The sequence below is a fragment of the Pygocentrus nattereri genome, chromosome 1, assembly GCF_015220715.1.
Source record: "Pygocentrus nattereri isolate fPygNat1 chromosome 1, fPygNat1.pri, whole genome shotgun sequence".
Taxonomy (NCBI): Eukaryota; Metazoa; Chordata; class Actinopteri; order Characiformes; family Serrasalmidae; genus Pygocentrus; species Pygocentrus nattereri.
In genome coordinates, this window is record NC_051211.1 from 13,863,859 (window position 1) to 13,887,764 (window position 23,906).

Genomic DNA, 23,906 nt, shown 5'->3' on the forward strand with positions numbered 1-23,906 from the left:
CCATAGTTTCAAGCTGACCTGCATTTTAAGGCAAGAAAACCAGGTAAAAAAAAAATCTGTGTGATTTATTTCCCTCATGCTAAGATTCTAAAATTAAAGGCTCCAGATGTATCCTTACTCATACCTACTGACTAGTCTCAGGGCTTTCATAAAGTATGTGTCAAATTTAGAAAAGGTGGTAAACCATTCATTAAAGACTAAAAAGGCCTTAGTTCTTGTATCCACCTTTCTTGAGGGGTGTAGGAGTCTTTGTAGATTGGGTTGGAGTGCGACCAGCAGGGGGAGCTGTGGTTTTAGCAGGTGATGGTTTGGCAGTAGAGGTAGTCATTTTAGTTGTAGAAGGAGAGGGCTTTGATGCAGTTGTAGATGTCTTGGATGTGGTAGTACTAGCTGGCTTCGGTGCAGCAGAAGCCGGGCGAGAAGTGGAGGTCCCTGTGGCCGGCCTGGACAAGAGGACACATAGGGGAATGAAGACATATAGTCAGTGTCTCTAGGAACCATGCCCAAACCCAATTATACAAAAATAAATTACACTGAAAAATAACAGAAAGAACTCTAGCGTCGGCCAGTGAGTATACGTCTTTTCCTCCACAGATTCTCCACAGAGTGGCTGAGAGCTTATTAGTCACCCTGCAAAGTGTGGCCCAGGGACAGGCACCAGCATAAAAGCATAACAAACAAGCAATAAACAAGGGTGTCTGTGCCTGTATCTGTTTGTAGCTCAGAGCAGAAGTACGAGATAGGATCAGGTCACCTGTTTGTGATGTTAACCCAGTTTTACAACAGTGGTAGATGCAAAAACAGTAGTGCTTCTAAGCAGTTTATGCAGCCAAGTTATGATCTTTTGGGAAAATAACCCATGACACAGGATCAGGTATCATGTTCTTACAGTTTCCATCAGCAATATACTGATAAGATAAATTTCTGCTGTCAGATGTTTTACGTATACTGCCTCTGATTTAGCAACAGAAGCAGCAACCTACTTACGTATCTGTTGTGTAGTGCTAATGCAAGATACTTTACAAACATGGTTCCAGAGAGTGCATGTGGATAAGTGAGAGAGTTTATTAAAAAAGCCTCATCCTCCTAGCCTTTGAAGAAGAGTTAGAACAGAGCCATTAAGTTCATTCTCTACATCTTTTTCATCCTGTCCCTTTCAGTGCTTGAACTGATGCTGATCAGTCACTCTCATCCCCAGGAACTGCCTCTTCATTTCAACATTATCACTGCCAATTTCTAGCCTACCCTTGGAGGTGCTGAGACAGAACAGATGACACACAAGTCACCACAGGGAACACTGTCAAACCCAACTTCGACCTCAACTTTCCAAAGTGGTCACCATCATCCCTGTTACCATTCAAGTCCCAGTGACCTGGATGACCGTGTGACTAATGCCCATGTGCCTGGGGCCTGGGCTCCACGTCAGGGGTTGAGTAAAGTAACCTAGATCCTGCAGACACGGCACGAGCGGCTCATCTCTTTAACTCGCGCTCCGCTGGCGGCCTATCTCTCACTCTAAATAAAGACCCTGAACTAAGGGAGCACCATAGAGGATGACAGGAAGGGGGAGAGCGTGAGAGTCACATTAATCTTTGATTCTAAAAGAGCAGGAACAAAAATAGCCATTCAGATCCCATTTGGATGCATGGGTGGAGGCAAAAAGCAAAGGCACTGCATATTTGATGCTTTTTCACTTCACACCGAGGTGCAGCACATTTCTGTTCTGGTAAAAGAAGGGCAGGGGGGCATGTCACCAATCTGAAACTTGTGTCCTACATATAGTGTAATATGTTTTAAAAAACAGTAGGCCTTGCCATGCAGATGAAAGAACAATGAGTTTGCAGTAGGTGAAATTAAGTTGCCTTTCAGAACAGTTTTGCCTTCAATCAAGGATATGAGAGTAGTAAAAACTTGAAAAATGACAAACAGCTACACTATGAACTGTTTAGAAATAAAGGGATTTTGTCATACTGTTGGCAACAAAAGACTGAAAACAAGCATACAGTGCAGTCTGTAAGGAATTTTACAGTCACAGGTTTTTGTTGCACTGTATCTATTGCACTGAATTGAAACAAGTTAAAGTGCAAACTACGAGCCTTAAAGGGCATTCCAGCCTAAAGCTACCATTTAATGTTATTTGTCATGCTGTGCAATATTCTGTAGAGTGGCACGGTATCCTTCAGCCTAATCAGGGTCCTTTTTTGTGTTTTTGTGCAGCAATGCATTGTACAAATTTATAATACAACCATTGAGAAACCCCTTCCCACACTCCACTGATGTAGACACTAACCAATACACTCTGTGTTTCCTAGCAGTAAAGTTAGCTCTCTGGCTTCTTTCTGCATTAACCAGCTAGCAGGGTTACCTACCTACCTACCCCACCCTCAAGTATCTGCCCCAAAATGCTTGTAGTTTTTCCAAAGTCCCTCCCACCTTCAAGACCCATCAAATAAAGGCACATTTTCTAGTATTTAAACTGGAAAAGTTTGCTGTCAGGACTGCTACGGCACCGCTGTAGGAGGTGGACAGGCATGTGGTGATGGTTACAGTCTTTCATTTTAAGAGTGTCCCTTTAATTTGGGTGAACTATCAGGTGAACTGTCTAGGAATTACACCCTTTTTTGTACATAGTCCTCCTACTTCTTCCTGACTGGCTGTGTCATTGAGTCTTTAGTTCTTGCACAAGAGAACTAAAAATGGCTAAATCTAGCTTCATCTGGTCAGTATGGGGAACAATAAAATAATGAATATGAGCTCAAAGAGTCAATAACCTCCTGAAGTATGGAACCCACAGACATCACCAGACACCAAGTTCAATCCCTGTCGATGCGCTTCCAGGCCTTTATTGTGGTGGTCTTCAGTTCCTGCTTGTTCTTGGGGCGTTTTACCTTCAGTTTTACCATCAGTAAGTGAAATACAAGCAGTAAGCACTGGAATCTCTAGGAGGCGTATGGCGGACAGGCTACGTGGCTTTAAGGAGACCAATATGTTTATGAAGCCCATTTTAATTCATTATTTCATTAACAAGTATTTGTTTGGCACCTTCAGTTCACAATTCATTTGTGCAGGTGGATTAAGAGTTTCTGTAATTCAGAGAGAAACTGGCCATGTTCATATCTGCAGACACAATACAGCAGAAGAACAGCTACAAATGAATGTGTTTCAATGTTGGCAGAGCTCCAAAGGTCTATGTTCATATCGAAAGAGTAAACTGCAGATTTTGGCACTGTTAATGCAACATTTTCAGTCCTGTATTTCTGTGTTTGTAATTGATCTTAGTTATGCAAAAACCAGGAGCTGAGGCCAGATAAAGGTGGATCATCGTTAAACGTGGATCAGTATAATCCGGTCATCTAAGGTTATATCCTGGTTAGAGCAGGGCAATATGACAATAAAATACTTTATACTACTAATACTTTTTTTTCTGAGCATACTGTGGACATTTTCACTACTTACAGAACAGTAAATGATTCATGTTTCATTACAAAGAGAGTATAATGAGTCTTACTCAACTGGATATACTGCAATGCAGTTTGTGAAAAACTAAATACTAAATGTCCTTCAGATACTATGATGTTATCGCCCACACCTAACCCTGGTGTAGTTTGATGAAGATAAACGCATACTCCTTTATCATATGTAAGTGATAAAGAACTATAAACAATGAAATTTAGAAGGTATTAAGAAAATGCCTGAAATTACATGGAACAATTCTGCACAACTGTTCACTTAGAACAGCCAGTTTCATGACATTTTCAGTAGGCGTCAACTTCCATCCTCACAAGTGCTAATGAAAACTACTCTATTCAGAGGCAGAATGGAATTGCTGGGGCCTGTATCAGGTGCCAGGGTCTAACATAAAGCACCAGGCACGCGTGCACAGAGAGACCCCCCCCCACTTTTGCCCTCAGACTGTACAAATGGCCTCTTGGGCGTTGAGTATAATGACTGTTTTATATGGCCATTCCATTCAGGTTCCACAAGCTTCATAAATCTGGGTGCTCCCTCTGGTGCAATATAGGTATGCATCACCACAGTACTTGGACTCTAACATTCCAATGTCAACAGTAAAGGGTGTTTATAACTAAACAGAATTTTTATGTTGTCATTTCTGTTATTTTTGTAATTGTAAAAAATATTTTTTGTCTGTCTTAGGAAAAACTCAACACTATGTTTGGTTTCTTCTGAAACATGATTGCATAGTCTCTCTTGATAATACTGGTTGCAATTTGCTGTAAATTAATTAAAATTAAATGTTGCCAGATTTAGAGAGGCAAATCAGAGCTGTCACCATCAAACTATACAAGGATAACCTTAAATGGCCTGATTATACTGATCCACTTTAAACGACGATGCGCTTTTGATTCACTTTTCAGGTGCTAGTATTTGTGTAGATATTAAAATACAGGCAAATCTGTCCCAGCACATCATTTTAAAAGGTCAGTCTACGAGCTGCAGGTATCTGTCCTTGACTGATGGTTAGCTTCAAACATGGCCAGCATGACTGGAGAATTATTAAAGGGCACATTTCATGGTGAAATTTTTTTAAAGCTTTTTTAATAAGACTTTGCTATAGTCTTCACAAACTGTTTCAAAATGTATAGTTCATTCCCCAGTCCACACAGTCAAAAACAACCTGTTTCAACTACCTTGTTTTTGTGAGGTCACAAAAACCAAAACATTTACATACATCCACCTATTCAATCTATAGCAGTTTAGCTCCAAACAATTATGCTGGAGCGTTTCAGCCCTCACTGCTTTTTGAATGAGGCACAATACAAGGCAGCCAATCAAAACAGAGCTCATTTACATACAGTTGTATGTAAAGGTTTGGCCAACTCTGGTCAAATTACATTTTCTATTTTATAGTAAGTTAACATGTCCTCTACAGAGATCATATTTCTGCACATTTACTGTTTGTTTGCTGAACTGAACATATTGAGGAGTGCAAAATTTATGGCAAAAAATGTGCCAAAATGTATGGCATAATTTATACTGTATTTTTTCTAGCAAACCAAACTCAGAAAATATATAGAAATTAGCTAAAAATTACAATATTTAGGTTTGGTCCCTAGAGAGGCTGGGAAGCGTAAAGAGGATTTGACCACACACTGTCCAAGCTTTAAAGTAACAGTAACAAAAGCAGCCAGTTTGGAAAATGGTCATATAAAAACTAATTATTTCTGGTTTTTAGAGCATACAAATGTCATGGTAGACTTCAGAAGTCACAGAAAGCATGGGGATGGGAACTGGGATGGTGGATAAAAGAGCAGCTCTAAACTCTGTGTAGTTAACAAAGAGAAACTTCCAGAATAGGTATTCACAGCACAGACACAATAGGCTGGTATGGAGAAAGGGTAGAGAGGGACATAGGAGATATTGTGAGAGCATTCACCTAAATCCCCTGGATAAAACCAATATGTATAATCCACTATGACAGTAGGATGACTTGAGTGAGTGAGTGGGAGAGAGAGACAGAGAGAGAGAATTAATGTGTGCTTGGTTCAATGAGAGAGGGGAGAAAAAGATGAGATGTGCATTACTCATCCGATTAAAGACTATTAACTTCATATTAGTGTCACTTTCCGCTTCACGAATAATGTCCTCTATGGGACACGTGTGTAAGACTGAATGGATTGTTCTGGGACAAAACAAACACAAGCTTCTTTATTTGCTGGACAATCTGAATCAGGCTAATACGTTTTTCTACTGTGCTTGATATTAGCCAGATTGATTGCTCATAATATCACTGAAGGGGAAAGAGAGAAACTAGGCCGATGTTGTAATTTTTTCATGCGCCTTTGCAAGTTTCATATAGCCATCGGCTAGCAGAGCAAGATCTGTGCCACAGTTGGGGTCAAAGGAATAAATGTAGAATATAGCCTAGAAACCCATTAGGGATGGAACACATGAAAGAACACAAACACTTGAATGGTTTAAAGTTCACTAATGTAGCCTTGGGCTTTTTCTGTAAATAACACTGAATCATTAGGCATTCATGCTGACGGACTGTTGTCAGAATCATTGCAGAAGTGAAAAAGTGAACATGCCACCACTTTGATCCACCACAGTTAAAATGGTGGGTTGCTGAAGTGTCATGCCTGGAACTAGGGAGCAGAGATGAGACACCCCCCCAAAGCAGACGACCAGCTGATGAAGTTTAAATTAGGTGGAAGGCCAAAAGGGACTCATTAGCCGCCCCTTAAAAGAGGTTCAGGTGGTGTCCAAGATAAACTAGACATATATGCATAGCTCAGCTACTGTTGCACTGGCCTGATTCATCTCCAACCCACAAACAGGCCGTTTCCCAGTGTGAGCTGAGACATGAGCACTCTTGCATCAGCAAAATGACAAGACTTGAAGGGGAATTCCACCGATTTTTAAAAATCTCTGTACAGTTTAACTATTAAGATGTAAATAAACTTATTATCACCTCTGAGTTTCTTTACAGGTGGTAATAACAACCATAGATCACAAATACAATGCAAATACAGCCATTTTATTTATTATCCAAAAAGACCAGTGAAGACCATGTGTCTCCTGAGTTTTATATCTAATGTTGATCATGGTAAAATATCGGAAATCTGAAAAAACAAATGTTTCTACATTTTAGTCCAAACACTTATTTCAAATTTATAATAACACAATGTCTCAGGCATCAGGCACTTTATTCATGACCATTTCATGTAATTAAAAACTTTTTGTGACGTAGCTTTTAGCTCCTTCGGACATCTGGTTCCTATCACCACCACTGTAAACAATTCCTGACTTGGTAGGTTTCACATCAAGTAATTCTGAATGACCTTCTTGTATCACGCAGAATTCTAAAAAAAAAAACAAAACAGCTGAATTCCCCTTTAACTCTGTCTCAAAGTCAAGACTCTTTAGGCATGGGCCTCAGGAAAAAAAGGCACGTCATCCTTAATTCCCATGAATTTAATGATTTGGCTTAAATTTGTACTAGCATTTTTGCCAGTTGCACAGCTCCCCACATCCCATCATCGCTGTAAAGGAAGCAGCACACTCTTTTTCATTTTCATTTTCAACAGTCAAACTGAGTTGTTTATCTTAATACGCAAGTAACATGGTTGGCTCAACATTTTATGTTACATGAATGTAGAATAGTAATAGCAGAATGCCTGCACAGATTATGGTTTTGTTAACTTACTATATCATAAATTCCACATTATTAAGTCAGCCATGTTACTGCTACTTTTTTTTTTTATTACAGCACATCCACTTAAACAGCCGACAAAACACCCTGAGTTCAGATCATAACAATAAGCCAAAGTGGGTATTTTGAGGGAAAAAAAATCATGAAGCAAAAGGGTCTATGTGAGGACACCAATGATATATAGGCGCCTTCATGCTTGAACTGCTGCTTCAGAACCCTGACAGCAGCCTAAGGCACTGCTGCTAAGTCAGGGCCCTCTTTACACACAACAGAATGCAAGCCTACACCAGTCATACACAGACATGTTTTGTTAATTTTCTAAGAGATGATAATTAAATAAGTAATAACTGTATTGCCCCCGCGACCCTGAGGAAGAAGCGGCTTAGAAAATGTGTGTGTGTGTGTGTGTGTATTGCCTTTTTGCACTGTATGAATGAGAGGTGCTATATAAATAAAACCTAGCATTAAATTATTACTTTCTAATCACACTTTTGCACATTTTAATTAAAATTACTGTTTATTTACTGTATTTTACATGTTGGAAAAACATCAAAAGTGGCCTGTTCACAAGCTATGACATATTTTATATTTAGTTTTTTCCCCCCAATATGCTGAACAAATACAGAAATTGTGTATAAAAAATGGCATACATACCGTTCCCTGTACAAAAAAAAACCTAGTTTGACGTTTGCATACGACTCTCACAGTGTGAAGATACAATAAGCTGCTTTATTTGTAAAACATTGTCTAGAACCATGAACAAAGAAGATCATGGAACAGAAGAAAATGAGCCAAACCATAAACCATTTTGTGCTTCTGGTTACTCACAAATACACATACACCCCCCTAACCCCACCTACCCAATCTCTACCGCAAGATCCATTTGGTGATTAGATGCAGCACAGTGGCTCGTGAAAATCATGACGCAGGAAGAAGTATGCGTCAAAGAGAGAGAGAGAGCGGTAGAGAGTGTGAGAGACAGAGAAAGAGAGAGATATTTACAACCTAATATGTAATGACTCACTATGACCTCATCTGCTGCCACACCCACTGCACCACAGACGATGTCTTCATCTACTGAGTTGGCTGCTGGATGTGTAAGACTGAAATGAGTTTACTTAAATAGTAACGCGGATGTTCTCGCAGGGGAAGGTGCACGGGTCCTCAAGTGCTCCATCAACTGTTTCAGGTGCCAGTACTTAAGTACTGAAAATCACTACTCAGGTATTCGCTGTACTAAATCACTGCATGTTATGGAGAAAATATACAGGCCACAATTCAGTCAAACTGTTACGTTTTAAAGGAATGGCTCGGTGAAAAAATCCAAGGCACACAATTTTCCCCTTACCCCAAACGTAGTCCATCACCCAAAACATGTTTGGCATCCAAATTTTGCCCTTTTTAGTTTGGAACTGGAGCTATATTGCTAATATTGATAACCGACACTACAAGTCAATAGTCACCCAAATCTTTTCTTTAAATACAGCCACACAACTTCTCTCAACATGCTTGAGGGGTTGCGCTGACTTGTTGTTGTGGTTTAAGAGACTGACTTCCCGTGAGCTATAAAAATGAACAACATGTCATTGTGTAGCTGAACACAGAAGGCCTTTTTAAACAACATATGTTTTGCTGAATTCTGACTCGTAATGCAACACAGAATAAAGTACATATAATACTGTTTGGATTTAGGGCATCGCATTTCCAAACTCACAAATTCTCAAATGTTTTAGATTATTTGAATATACCTGCTGGTGTGAAATTTCACAAAGAAATGGTCTAAAATGACTTACAATAAAATAGTTTTTTCTTAATTCACTTTTCATGAGTTTTTTTTCCACTTCTCTTGTAAAGCTACCTTTGTGGAGACAAGGTTCTGTTCCAGTGTGAACAGTGAAAATATTATACTTTGTTGAAACACAAGTGCCTTAAAATGAGCAACTGGCCAAGGAAGTGTTCTTAACCACATGACTGAGTAGGACCTATACCTGAATAGTAACCTATGGATACAACTAACCTAACTACTCTAGTCTACATTCAGGAGAAAACTGAGGAGCCCATGAGTCATCACCATCTTCCACTGCACCACTTAGCTCTAGTGTTAGCATTAGCTAAATAGCTCATCTGAAGGGCAGCCCCCAAACATGAAAACTTACCTGTTTAACCTGCCGTGGCTGACAAATTTCCCTTGGCTGTTTCTGAATAATAATGTTTGCAATAATATACATCTTCGTTATGTACTTGTCTTGCATCAGAGCTCCAGTTTGTGTATTATTAGCCAGAACTATGATCTGTTAATATCAGTCAAAGTACTTTTTTCTTTTTTCACCCTGGTTAGTTAACTGAAAAGGTCATTCTCTCTATTTCTCCCTCATCCACACAAAGATGCCAACACCCACAGACAAGTGGACACACATATTCCAACACGCAGAAATACCAAGAACTGCAAACACACCCACAATCCCCCATAACACACATTCTCTTTCAAACACACACACACACACACACACACACACACACACACACACACACACACACACATACTGCAACATGCACAACCTCAGGCAGAATTAGATCTGTGTTTTGCATTTCATGTTAAATTCATGAACAATTTACCATCTTTCCACTGCAGAGAAGAGGAACTGTTCAGCCCGCACTACAGCTGGGCAATAGGGAAAAACATTATGTCATGAACATTATAAAACATTATGTCATGACACATAAGGAATTTTTTCTGATACATAATACACAATCTTCTAGAAACTTTGTAATACATATAATGTGCTAGTAGTTACATTTAAAACCCTTGTCTACTAATTTTCATGATGTTCTATTTTTTACACATTTAGTGATGTTTAACTATGACATGGCAGAGAAAGAATGACAGTCTTTTCCATTAAGTGAAGGCTAAAGCAAGGCTTTTTCTGCCATTTTCTTCTGTTTGATTTGAGTATAGTGGGACTAAATGGCATAAGTGACGTCAGATCTACCAAAGTAACAATCAGAGTTAACAGTGCTTGTTATGAAGGTTTATTACACTGTTGTTTGTAGTGTAGATAGACGCTGCTTCCTACTTGCATTAGCCACCTGTTGCAGGATCTTACTATAAGCAATCAGCTTCATTTACAAAATGCTCAAAGGTGTAGGGCTGAATCACACTGACTGGCTGTGTCAATCACCAGTCCACCAGGCTTGCTTACATTTCCTGGGAGACACCACTGTGCATCATTTTGCATTTTGAGCAGCTCGTAGGTCTGAGCTGATGTTCATTACAGAAACAGTTCAAATATGTTTCTCTGTTTATTGTTTTCATTCTTCTCCACAGTTTACCGGATATCCGTTCATAAACTCTTATGGATGCTTAAATTTCAAAACTCAGCAGACACACCTCTTTTGTGACTCTGTTGAGGGAAGAATCAACATGTTTTCATGTCACTTGCATTAAAACTAGGACTGTCAATTAATTAAAATAATTAATCATAATCACATTTATCAGAATGCATTTACTACTTTCAGTAATTCAGTAAAGTATTTTCATCGTATGAATGCTGAGTTCACATGAAACTGAAATCACATAAATGCACGTTAAACATGAAAAAAAAATTGAGTGCAGTTTCCAGTTTTCATAACCGACGTCTAGCGAGATTAACAGTGGCTGCATGTTCCAACTCCTCCACGACTGTAGCCCCATCATTCACTATGTTACGTCTAGTTTAGATCTGTATATTTGAACAACCCAATCAACTTCTAGTTGGGAACCACTAATGCACTAGACTAATACAGCAATCAGGCCTTTATTTCAGACAAAGGTGGGCAATGAAATGGGCTACTGTGAACAATTCAAGAGAAAAGTCAAACTAAAAGACAAACAGGGCTGAGAAACAGATTTTACGTCCCTTTAACTGCCTGACTTCCTGTTTAATAACAAAATGGGCTTCAAAAAAGAACAAACTAAGCAGGGAGATCTGGGCTGGTAGGCCCTCCTGGTTCAATATAAATTAAAGAAGCAGCAAAAGGGGAAGAAGGTCACATCCAATAACAAGAGTGATTTATGGAGCTGTCTGGGCCTTGAATACGAGCCTCCAGTCGGCTTGGCAGAAAGAGGTTCAGCTCTGCTCTATCCTGTAGGGTTTTCTGCTCTCTCTGACTGCACTGAATCCCTCTTTGTGCACTCAGAAACAAGCGCATAGATGTAGTTGTCCCCGTATCCACATCTAAGTAAACAATCAAGGAGAGGGACAGACAAACAAAGAAAATACAGGGATCTCCTAATGGCATTTGTTTTGTTACTAGAAGTTTTTATGATGATTTGAATTAGAAGAAAAGTTATTCAAAATTAAAGTTTGTCAACATTAAACAATCATCAATAAAAATATAATGTCAGTATAGTTAATGACACAACTATTTAATTCATTAGGTTAGCACATATACATAACTTTAATGCAAATTGAATGTACAGTAAAAGAACAACTCTAGACTTGAAAAGGTTAAACAGCAACACAGCATCACAGGCACAAAAAGTTTACTGTTCTAAATAACTAAACAAACAACAAAAAGTTCTAGTGCATTAGCATACAAGTCTGAAGTACAACAGAAAAAGAGTCAAAGCACCTCAGGATATCTGTCCTCATCACCCAACTACAAAAGCCTCTTTCAGGCAGGGAGGCCGAGCAGCCATGTTTGTTTCTGCGAGGCGGAGACACTCAACACAGCGTGACTCAGGTAGTCACGGTAATCTGACCTGATTGCAGACGCTTCACACAAAGAAACTGAACACAACACAGCGCAACACGCCGCCTCGCTGTCTCTGTGTCTTATCTGTCAAGCTCCGTAATCTCTGAACAAAACCCAGCGTGTAAAAAGCTGCTGGGCCTTGGCGAGACTGCCGGCCTACTTACGAGGATGTCTTACGAGCGCTCTCTAACCGGGGACGTGGTGCTCTTTTTTAACATTAATATTCTTCATCAGGAAGAACTCTTTGAAGGCTTCCCAGCAATGGCAGCACTTCTGTATTTGGCTAGGAAAAGAACTGCTGCTTATTGCCAAACACTAGGTCTGATACTTGATAACAGTAGGCAGTATGGCCCAAATGTATATTATTACAATTTATATCATTATATAATTTATATATACATTAGACAAATATTCTTGGAATTTCAAGTTAGAGACAGCCACTTCCCAATATAAAGCACCCTATAAATTAACAATTTGTATATACTTAATATATATATATATATATATATATATATATATATATATATATATACACATGCTTATATATATATATATATATTACTACATCAATGCCTTGGGCTTAAATAGATTATAACATTATCCTTGTAAATATATAAGATCTGAATACTGTTTTTTACTATTGCTTGTACTATTGAGACAGCAGTTTGAACTAATTACTTGTACTGGTACAGTGTACAGTCAAATCCAAAAATTTTAACTTACAGGTTACATTTTGCTTAAAATCAGTGCACGGGTTTAGTGCTGAGTTAAGTTTAGTGAGTATAACATGCTGAGAAACAAAAAAATTACATACAAAATGTGCCATAACTTTTGCACAGGTTTTATGTTTTATTCCAAATATGTTAAATTAATCAAATTAATAGTAATTGTTAAAATGTGCAAAACTGTGTTCTCTGTAGTGGATGTGTTTTATTTACTTATTTCCACTTAGAAAATCAACACATCATTTAACCAGGGGTGCCAAAACTTTTGCGAATGTCTGTTTTTTTCCCAATAAAATCCTTTTTGGATCTTTAAGTAAACCTGTTTTATAGACTAACAATTTTGTTTATTCCAGGATGTCCCTTCACTTTCAATAAGAACCATATTCAACAACTGAAGTAAATCTAAAATATTTTATTAGACAAAATAGTAAAAATAGAAAGAAACAATATATAGACAGCCTTCAATACTGTTTCATAATATTACTGAGATGAAGGCAAAGGCATGAAAACACACAGTGAGCATCAGACATGGCTGGTAAATATTACAAGGCATTCACGTTATCTGTATTAGCTGAAAAGCTACGGAGCCTCAGGCTCTAAGAACGTGGTATCACCTGAAGCAGGTGTCCGAACGAAGGGCTATGCTAGGATAATGGCTAAAGCGACTGGCTTTCCTTCCACTTTCTTTTCCCCTTTTAACTTACTAACCCATTACATTCTAATGTATGCTTCTTCAACAGCAAACTCACCTCAGACTGCAACTCACTACATGGAAGGTGAGACTTAGTATCTATTCCACTGTATGTTTGCTGCATTATCTGTACTTATTTGTAATAGTATGATGCTAATAACAAAACCAATACCGTGAACCTGTGTATGGCTCACTACTAAAGCTTATGATTAAATGCTAAATGTGCTTATTGCTGAAAGCTAAAAGCTAGGTCACAACATGTACAGGAATGAAGAAGCATGTTCCCTCATAAAGAAGTCTTGGTGTGTATGTGTGTGCGTTTGAGAGAGCTAGAGAGGTGAGGCAGTAATGAGCAACTCAACATCATATCCTGCAATCCTAATTAACATGCTCCTTCTGACTGACTGCTTGGAGACATCTAAGCCAATGGGAGGCCTACCTGGTTGTCTTGGAGACAGGCGGCCTATCAGTTTTGGGAGAAGAGGTGGTGCTGGGCTTGATGGTAGTTGCAGAGGCAGGTCTAGGAGCTGAAGGAAGAATTGAGAGAGAAGTTTAAAAGGCACTTCAATCAGGAATTCCTCCTACATGCAGACCAGTAACAACCCTTGAACCATAATACTGTACATGTTCCATGCTGTGTAAAGGCTGTATATAAGATACTCAGGTAAAAACAAGGTATTGATAAATTTAAAGTAAAAATAATTTTTTAAAGATCCACAAGATAAAAGGTTTAATCAAATAAGTTAAAGAAACAACTTGTACACCAATGGTTCAACATAGTTCCATGCAAAAGCTTAGTAAAATGATGTTTCGTTGATTTCCTAAGTGGAAATAAGTTATAGAAGTTAACAGTTACTGTTAATTTGCTGGATTTAACATACTGATGCAGAAAAAATTATATTTACATTTTATATTTAATTTTTTTCTGCACTAGGTATATTTAGGATTGCTCAGTGTAGAGGATTATTGATTATTTTTAAACAGAAAAGCAACAAAATGTAATTTGAGGGTGTATTCAAACTTTTGCACCATACCATGAGATGGATTTTAGTCCAAAATTTGTTTCTATATATAGGGCTTATGTTAATGTTAAATGCTGGTTGTAGTTAAACTTTGCAGGAAAGCAGATCTCCAGGAGGAGGAATGGTGGCCACTAGTCTAGACTAAAGCTGCTAGACTAACTAAGCTACAATCATGTACAGCATGGTTTGATCATCATGGGCCGACTAAGGTCTTAGTCGGCCTAGGTTTAGTACAAGTAAATCATGGTTCCTGAACAATACTGGCCAGACTATTTGAGATCGATTTGGACGCATAAACAATTAACACATTATTTGCATTATGCTAACTGGTGTATATTTGGTCCATCTGATCAACTTAATATTTTAGCAGGTTATTACTGTAAGCCTACCTGCAGTTTTTGGTTTGGCTTTATCCCCATTCGCAGATGTAACAGGTGTCTTCTTAGTTGGCTGCATCGTGCTTGTGGTCTTCGTTCCATTTGCAGGTGCAGTGGCTGGCCGCGTTGTGCCAACAGGCTTCTTTTCTGTGGGCTTGGTGGCAGTCTTGGTGGTCACAACACCAGTAGGCTTTTTGGGGGGTGCGGTGGTTGACGCCGTCTTCTTCTCTGGAGCTGCACTCGGGGTTTTCTTGGCAACGCCATTAGCTTGTGCCTTCTGTACCCCATTTGTCATGCGGCTTTGAGTGGTGGAGGGACGGGAGGCGGTCGCAGATGTCTTGGTTGTGGGTGTCTTGGTTTTCGTGGGACCCTTTGTCTTTGCTTTGGGGTCTGCAGGCTTGTCCTTGCCAGTCTTGGTGGCAGCAGCAGGTGTCCCAGCTGGCTGTGGTTCCCCTTGTCCAGTCTCTTCCGTCTGTGAAGCGGGCGGAGCCTGTTCCTGGCCCTCCACAAGTGGTGCCACCTCAACTGCAGGCTCTGCATCTAGCGCTACCATTGGCTCCATCGTGGCTGCATCAACTCCGTCCGGTTTCATCTCGTTTGAACCAGCTATTTCTAGCTTTAAGAATAGCTTAATACCTCGTCTTCTGTCTCAACAAAGAGGGATCAGGAGCTGAAGACTTAGCAGGCTAATCAGCAACACCCACTCTAAGGTAACTACAGTGATGACCTACAAAAACAAACAAAAAAAAGAAAACAAACAATATGAGACAAAACCTAACAAGTCTGAACATGAGCAAATCAGAACTTTCTAATTGTTAGAGAAACCCATGGGAGCAATCAGACAACAGATAGGTATGCTTAGGGGAATAAGAAACTCCAAGAAAGTGTTTAAGGAGGAAAGTGAAAGTGAATATATTCTGAGGACCAACCAAAGAGCCTAACAGAGAACAGAACATGCTCAGGTCTGTTACTCAGATGGAGTAACATACTCATATGGAGCAAGTGCCACTTCACAAAGAAATGCCTGCAAGTGTTCAAAATTTGTGAAATTGTAACCAAAAGAAACCATAATGGTACCACACAGTCAATTATCAGTATTGTGTACTGACAGCATCAAACAGGCCACAGTGTTATTTCAAACACAATTGCACACTTGATAGGACACATTAATCTTTGTCTCTATTGTAACACTGTCTCACTTCGCATAGGTCACTTTTGGGTCTATTTCAAAATATTAAAGACTTTTAAGAAGTGAGGAAATTCAAAGTAAGGCTGCCTGATAGGGATCTTGCTGTACAAATCAAGCTCCACTCTTGCTCCACATCTGAAGAAATCCACTGGTGTTTCTGTCCATCCTTCCACCATGAGAATCCTTGATGTAACAGTTTTTACAGTTCGGCTTGCATCCGCAAAAATGATTACATTTGATAGATCTTCTTATATTTATCATCTTTAAATATAAATGGTCTTCAGTCATATAAACACTCATCTAGAAGACCTAGGTCTGTCTGCACACCGCATTAGTATGGAAAAGGCCACAATACCACAATAGTAATTAACAAACAATACATTGTGCAGCCCTAATTCAGTGCTGGTATAGAGACTTTCCAGCCACATCAGAAACCCAGCTATTAAAAGCTAGATGTTGGCTCCCAAGAGCAATAACAGCAGCTGCATTACCCATGATGCCTTGAGGATGCAGATGTTGCATGTATGATTTAAGAGCACAGAAACACAAATGCACCAGAAGCCAGCCAGAGGAAATGGCTTGGCCTGAGGGAGCATGGGAAAAGAAACAAGGAGCCATTTGGATCCCAGGAAGATACGCTAAGAATCCCTCTTTGTCCAACACATAAATACTACGCCACGTCGCACTGGTCACCTGCCTGTCTCCTGATCGGCTGGCCTTAGCTTCACCTTTTCTTTGTCCTTCTTTCGCTTATCCTCCATAGCAGAACTTACCCTTTCTCACAAGGTCCATATTAACCTGAGCTGTATACACATCCTTGCTCTCTTTCACCCCTCCTCCCTCCTTCTGTCCAGCACAAGATCTGTTCTCAGTTGCCTATGCACAGATGGCCTCGGCAGCTGAGGAAACCCAGAGAGGCTGGGGGAGGGAGAGAGTGAGAGAAAAGAGTAGGAGAGTGGATGGGAGAAAGAAAAATCCCCCATGAGAGAATCCCTACTACTGGCAGACAGTTCTGTCTGAATTTGACTCCAGTTTGATGGAACATTAGCAAAGTCTGACAGAAACAGTGAGAGTGAGCGATAAGTAGAAGTGAGAAACTCCTCGCTCAGTTCCACAGAGAGAAAAGCCTTGATCTCTCATAAACTCAGACGAAGGGGTAGAGGGGGGATGTCAGATGATGTAAGCAACCAGTCTCCAACATTCAGACACAAGAGATGACAAAGAGACAGGCATCAGCAAACAAACATCAATCTACAACAGCGGTTCCCAAGTCTAATCCTCAGCCTCCATCACTGCAGTGTTTTCCCTGCTCTAATCAGACTATCAACTAGTTAGCAAGTGGAGTACAATAGGACCTGGAACCAACAGCCATTGTAGTTTTCTTTTCTAACAGATGTATGGGTGGGTAATACAACAGTTTTAGCATCATTAATTACACCACAACATAATTTGTGTAGGGTTAGCCCCTTTTATAACACTGACCATCAGGATGCTCTATTAAAAAGATTTTCATAAGAACTGTTTTTGTTCTATGATTCTGCTCTCTTATCAGGAGGTTGGGAGTTTGAATCCTAAAAGGATCAGTCCAAAAGCATCACCAGCCCCACTTAAGTGGATATAGTGATGTGCTTTATGTGAAACCCTGAATAAAAGAATGAATATCAGAAAAAGTAGTGATGCTCGATGATACTGTAATTATATCTGAATTTGAAGATAAATGTTTAAAAACATATCAGCACCAGACTATGGTCAGCTAGTGTCCATGAACACTGAAAGTCCAGTCTTGTCTCTCCATAGCATCTTTAAACAGGCTTTCCACAACACTCAAAAGCCCATCACAGTTTTGATCATCAATCAGACAGATCCCCCCCTCTTGCAGCCCTAACTGATTCCCTATGTATGACTTTTTGCAGAAAACTAGTTGCAGTAAGACTGCAGAGCCCTAGACTGCGTCTTCTAGAAATCCAGACCATGCTCCCTACAGACCAGGACTGTGAATCAGTTTATACTCCCTGCTGCTCAGACGCTGCCATGCAGATTTAGCTGCTGACTCAGAAAAATTATACCCATAGTCCTTCTAACCCATTTCCCCCTCCCTTTCAAACACAGAGCAGGTCTACTCTTCCTACACAGCTTTCACAATATGAACAACAGAAAGAATTATAACATGGTTTGACTGATAAACATCCTTCTGAAGTAGAACAACAGCACTGATGTGTGGATTACACTACACCCATTTCCATGGTTACACTGTACTTAATTCTATGGCTACGGTACACCATCTTCCAGTGTTACACTGCACTCATTTCTGGGGTTATGATACACTCATTTCCATGGCTACACTGCACTCATTTCTATGGTTACACTACACTAATTTTCATTGTTACACTACACCCATTTCCATGGTTACACTGCACCTATTTCACTGGCTATGCCACACCTGTTTCTATGGTTACACTGCACTTAATTCCATGGTTGTGCCACACCTGTTTCTATGGTCACGCTACACTAATTTCCATGGATATGCTACATCTGTTTCCATAGATACATTACACCTATTTCCATAGTTAGTAGTCATTTGTAAGAAGACATGCTATTATCTGTGGAATGTTCTTACACTGATATACAAGGATATACAGGCAAAGAAATGTTTTTCCAATATCCAAAACTCATGCAGGAAAGAAGAATCTAGTCTACATACACAATGCAAGAGGGTTATCTGTTCTGCATACACTAACTTCAATAAAATTACAGTCTTCTAGCTACAAATTACCAGAAAATTTGTAAAATGGGATGACTCAGCTAATGTTACCTACAAGTTTATAGTGTCTCTACATCTGACATGAAATTTACACCCTTGGAAACAATATAAATTATATAGAATATTAATATAAAGTCTCCAGCAGTGGTGCCCTCCCTCTCTCATCCTCCTCACAGTTCTAGTCCTCTGTCTGGTGGAGGGATGCTGGCGTGGTTAAGCCCTCGCTGTGCCAGAATGATAAATCACACACTCACAGGAGGCGACAGGGCTGAAGCATGACTCTGTTTCTCCAATCCACAGCTGAGACATTACCAATCCAACCTCCAGACTCACTACCAAATGTTCTGGATGTGTTTTGATCTTTATGTAAGAATTTACGTCTCCAACTGGTGTCTTCTGTTAGTTTTATTGCTGCGTGAGCTTTTATATTTTCTGTAAACAAGGTCCCATTTAAAATAACACGTTGGGTTTCTTGGCTCTCACTTTGCCTATTTAAACATAATTAGCTATGTAAATAGTAACCTGTTAGTGCGAGACATTAGATGTGATTCCATTTTCAGTAAATATACAAACAAGAGTAGACCTGGAAAGGAGCTTTAAACTCCTTTTGTAGACTAAAAATGTTGACGAGAAGCCGTATCTGTAAAAGCTAGAGGCTGTTATTAGCAGAAAAAGATTGATGTTCATCTTAAGTGAAGTGCTTCAATTAAAATGAGCTCATTCTGAAGTTTTAGCAGTTTTTAAAGAAGAAATATCAGATAAGTATAGGCCAATACTCAAGGTTTCAACATCAGTATAAGAAAACAAAAATCTCGATTTAAAGCACATCCGATTTTTGAATTAAGTTGAATCACCTTGCTTATTTATTGATGCTAGACACTTTGAGATGTTAGGACATTACAATGTGTTATCAGCAATGACCATTATCCAAATGGTCTACTGGGCTATCTGTTCCCTAAAATCTAACAGTAGACCTCAGTGTTAAAAATGAAAAAGTACCAGCTTGTCTTTATATATTTTTTGGCCTATTAATCTGTACAGTAGTTAACAGTCTAGGGATGTCTTGGTGCCCTTAATGGCCCCACAAACAAAGGTAATCTGTGAGAAAGGACTAACTTCCTCTTCACATAAACCCCAAAGGGGATAAAAAGGTCAAAAGTCCTCAGTATTCCTTTAAAGATAACAATCTGTACATCCTTTTTGAGAGGAGAAAGCATCTTGAGCCATTATTAAAATGCTCATTCTCCAACATTAAACAACCTGGATCTCACCCCTCAGTAAAAGGTATTTACATTAATCAAATGCCTTATTCCTCACAAGGTACAGTATGAATGAATATATAAATTAATTTACAAAATGAAACTTTATGTAAAAAATATGTCCCCACCCGCTCCATCAAGTAGGTTTATGTAGCAAAGCCTATTGGAAAAGCACCCATGAGGCCAAGGAGGCCTGGAGGGGTAGGGAGGGGCTACTCCAAATAATGAAAAAAGTAGGTATCTAATATTTTCCTCTCATGTACATAATCATTTATCAAACAATTGGTCCATGTGGACTATCATTATAGAGAAATATTTCATAGCCTAGCGTCATCTAAACATTCGGCTCTTCCAGAACACTATAAACACATCATCAAATATCGGCTTGAAATATGCCAATATTTCTTTACGCAAAATCGGCTGATACTGATATGATTCTGGTATTATCATACACCTATAAATTAAAAATAGCTTTGATTTGAAAAAGGGATCATGCACACTAATCCAAAGCCCATCATTCTACAGCATTAACAATGGAGGCACCAATGTTAATATTCAATACTTTACGTATAGTTGTAAAAAAGTTTGGGCACCCCTGGCCAAATTGCCTATTTTGTTGGTTTCTTAAACGTAAAGAACTAAACTGACAAACTCAGATGCTTTTTTCTCTCAACATACATTTGGTCACTGCGGCCAAAGAGTTCTTTCTTTACCTCATCAATCCATAGTCCTTGTTTTCAAAATACCTCTGGCTTATCTAGATGCCTTTTTGCCTACTTCAGACGTTGAGTTCTGTAATGAGATCGTAGGTAAGTTTTCCTTCTGATGACTCTTCCATGCAGATCATGTTTTGTGCCAACAGTGCTGCACACTAGAATGGTGCATCACCACTCCTTTGTCAGCTAAACCTATTCATTGCCAGAATTTTTAAATGTTTTGTTGTATTTTTTTCTTTAAACTTTAAAAATCAACACTATGTAATTTGGACAAAAGGTGCCCAAACTTTTGCATATGTTTGTGCTGATACATAAACATTTTATAAATGTGCCATTTTGAATGCAGTAAAATTAATTAAATGGAAGCCCAGCAACATCTAAACATTCTTCCCTTCTACAATATAACCAAGACACTCATTACTACCGATAAGGCCTCACCCTATTATTACAAACAAATCTAATATGCTTACTGCTTTTGGATGGATGGAGAAGGTGTGAATGTGTTCTCATCTTACATGTGGCATATCGTACAAAAACACCCAGTGTGTGCCACCAACCGAGGTATTGCACACATTCTGACATCACACACAATGTTTCTGGGAGGCCTCCCACAAAGCCAGATGATCTGAGCCTTTTTGCTCGTCTAGACGCAGTCCTCAGGGTCCTCCTCCTCTGCTTAATCAGGTCATCAGCATATTTTAATGGGAATTTACACTGTGGCCTCTTTATCTGAGGGCATGCGCAGTGCAGTGAAGTGCATGCATGCATAAATGCATTCCTCAGTTACCTCAGAACTGCATTATGTGAAAATCTAATGTGAAAATCACCACTCAGCAGGAGATAGAGGGCTGATGGCATCGAAGCGCAGAACGCACTGGGTTGGTGGCTCGCAACAACCCAAAACAGAGTGTAACAAAATGCTAGATAAATAAACATTAGCCAGCGCTAATAGCATTTATGAATAGATTGGCTTGGGCTTCTATAGCAATCTCAGCATGAAGTATGTACAGCTGCAAGTCCCTGGGGTTTTTCTTTAAATAACCATCAATAGAGGAATTGTGAGGGGAACGGAAGTGAGAATTTGCATGGAGCAGAAGATGCTGAAAAAATTTTCAGCTTCTTACTATCCCATATGAAAATCAGAAAGATGGCCTTATATCATCATTATCAGGGGTAAACATGGCTTCTGCTTTTTGCTGTTTTCATTTTTTTGCATAATTTATGATGTCCAGTCACCCTTAGCATTGCATTTAAATTTCATGAACAATGAACCAATAGAAACGGTCCAAAATCTTGCTACAATAACTTCCACAACTTCTATAATTAGTCTTGTCAAAATGAATTTAGTGCAGTGCAGTATGTGAAATGCTGATGGCAGTTTTCAAATGTAGCACTACTTGCGCACTGTTTCTCTGGGCCAAAATATCGTTATACATATTGTGTACAATGAAAATGTCTATAAATGTTGTGACGTCATTTTTGCCACATCACCTCTAATTTTAATCCATGTTATAAAGGTTTATGTATCCACTTCGGCTTCCACAATTCCAACATCAGTGTATGCCTAATACATTAACATCATATATGACATAGATACAAATCACAATTCAAATTCATGGCACAGTCATGATAGAAATAAGAGTAAATAATATACGATTTTCAATTCTGAGCTAATTTTTGATAAGATGGTATAATAAGATGATCCAAGTTCCTAGAACTGATCAACTGAAAACAAAAAGTCCAGTCATCTGAACATGAGTGGGTGTGTAACACCAGCTCCGCCCCACTCTCCCCACTCTACTCTAACTGACCATGGTTTTCATCAAATGAGATGAAAAAGATCATCATCAAAAGATGGCAAATGAGAGACAGTCGGAGGAGACAGAGGGGCGTATCAGTGATGTAGTTTTGAATTAGAGAACACTATAATTTGTCTCAGGTCAACAGTATCACTGCGTAAATACATGTCTGAGTACTAAATGCATGTCTTCAGTGATTTGAGCTTAGAATTCTACAAAATAATAGAAGAAAAATACTGATCTTAGATTCAAAACACAAGCGCATTTGTGACATATTGTAAATCTACTAAAGAGATGGGCATTTCAGTAAAATCTGTAAGCCACTGAAACCCCTGCAACCCCCCTCCCCTGCCAACTCTTAAAAAGGCTACAGGCTACTGCAGACACATCTGGTGGATTACATGCAGTTGTCAAACCACTCTATTTCACCTTCAGCTCAGCTAGCCACAGTCGCATTATAAGGTTGTACCTTTTAGCTCACAAACAGTGGCTTTGTGAACAATTTAGTTAGCTGATACCAAAGGTGATGATTTCTGAACCACTATACTGCCATTTGCCTTTTTTCTTGTATAAGACCCTTTTAAGGAGGATCTGCTGGCAGCGCTACCTTCTCCAAAGGCCTTGGTTTGGCCATTTGAAGAGAGGCTGTTAACGGCTTCTGACCCAGTAATCATCAGCCATTTATCACTCCTTGGCATTTTGCTGAGATCAAGCCTGCCTCGCTAATGCACTGTGGAGCCCGAGCTAACCGCAGCCAATCTCTAACTGGCAGACTGAGACAATGCAGTATCTCAATCCAGCATCTCCCCCCTTGCACGCTAGCCCGCTCGGCCCACGTTCAGTGTAGTGGTAGCTGTAGGGGACCCTCCCCCTACATCCCCAACCCCAAACACAGGGGAACACAGGCCTCGTTCAGAGAGGGCAACCCCTCCCTGCACTGCAGGGCGAGAAAATCTTTAGTTCGCTGACCAGGGTGCCCCATGGTGTGGCATGGTGCCCACCAAGGGCACAGGGCAAGAAACTGGACCACAAAAACACACACATACAAACACAAACTCCACAGGCACCTATTTGAACGGCAAAACAATTAAAACCAAGGCTCAGCAGGATGGTACTAATACAATCAAGGAAGGCCAAAACAGTGGGCGATTGAGTTAACAAAGTTAAACAATTTAAATGGTGCACTGCTGATTCCAAACGGTAATTCACAACATAACCATCGGGTCCAGTGCTGTTTACATTTATTTTCTGTCCCACTATGGGTTCTGCGTTACTTTTATGGTATTGATCTAATTACTTAAATACTACAGAAAGTAGATAAATATTTTACCAATATTTAAAAGTAACAATGCTTGTTTAAAAATCTAGACTGTCTAAAGTAAGTTTTTAATGCCAGCTCTTCTTGATTAACCAGTAAACAAATACATAAATAATTTCCAGCACTTCACACTAATTTCTG

General features: G+C 39.4%; 1 protein-coding gene across 2 annotated transcripts in view; it reads right to left on the reverse strand.

Moving 5' to 3' along the window:
- wu:fb95e10 (microtubule-associated protein futsch) overlaps positions 1-23,906 on the reverse strand; it is a 38,359-nt gene that overhangs the window by 4,984 nt on the left and 9,469 nt on the right. For both annotated transcript variants that reach the window (XM_017720696.2, XM_017720694.2), the window contains exons 2-4: positions 14,736-15,450; positions 13,764-13,851; positions 226-443 (exon numbers count right to left, since the gene is read on the reverse strand). In XM_017720696.2, coding sequence (XP_017576185.2) covers positions 226-443; positions 13,764-13,851; positions 14,736-15,315 — 886 coding nt within the window. In that variant the 5' untranslated portion in view covers positions 15,316-15,450. The remainder of the gene's footprint in view (positions 1-225; positions 444-13,763; positions 13,852-14,735; positions 15,451-23,906) is intronic.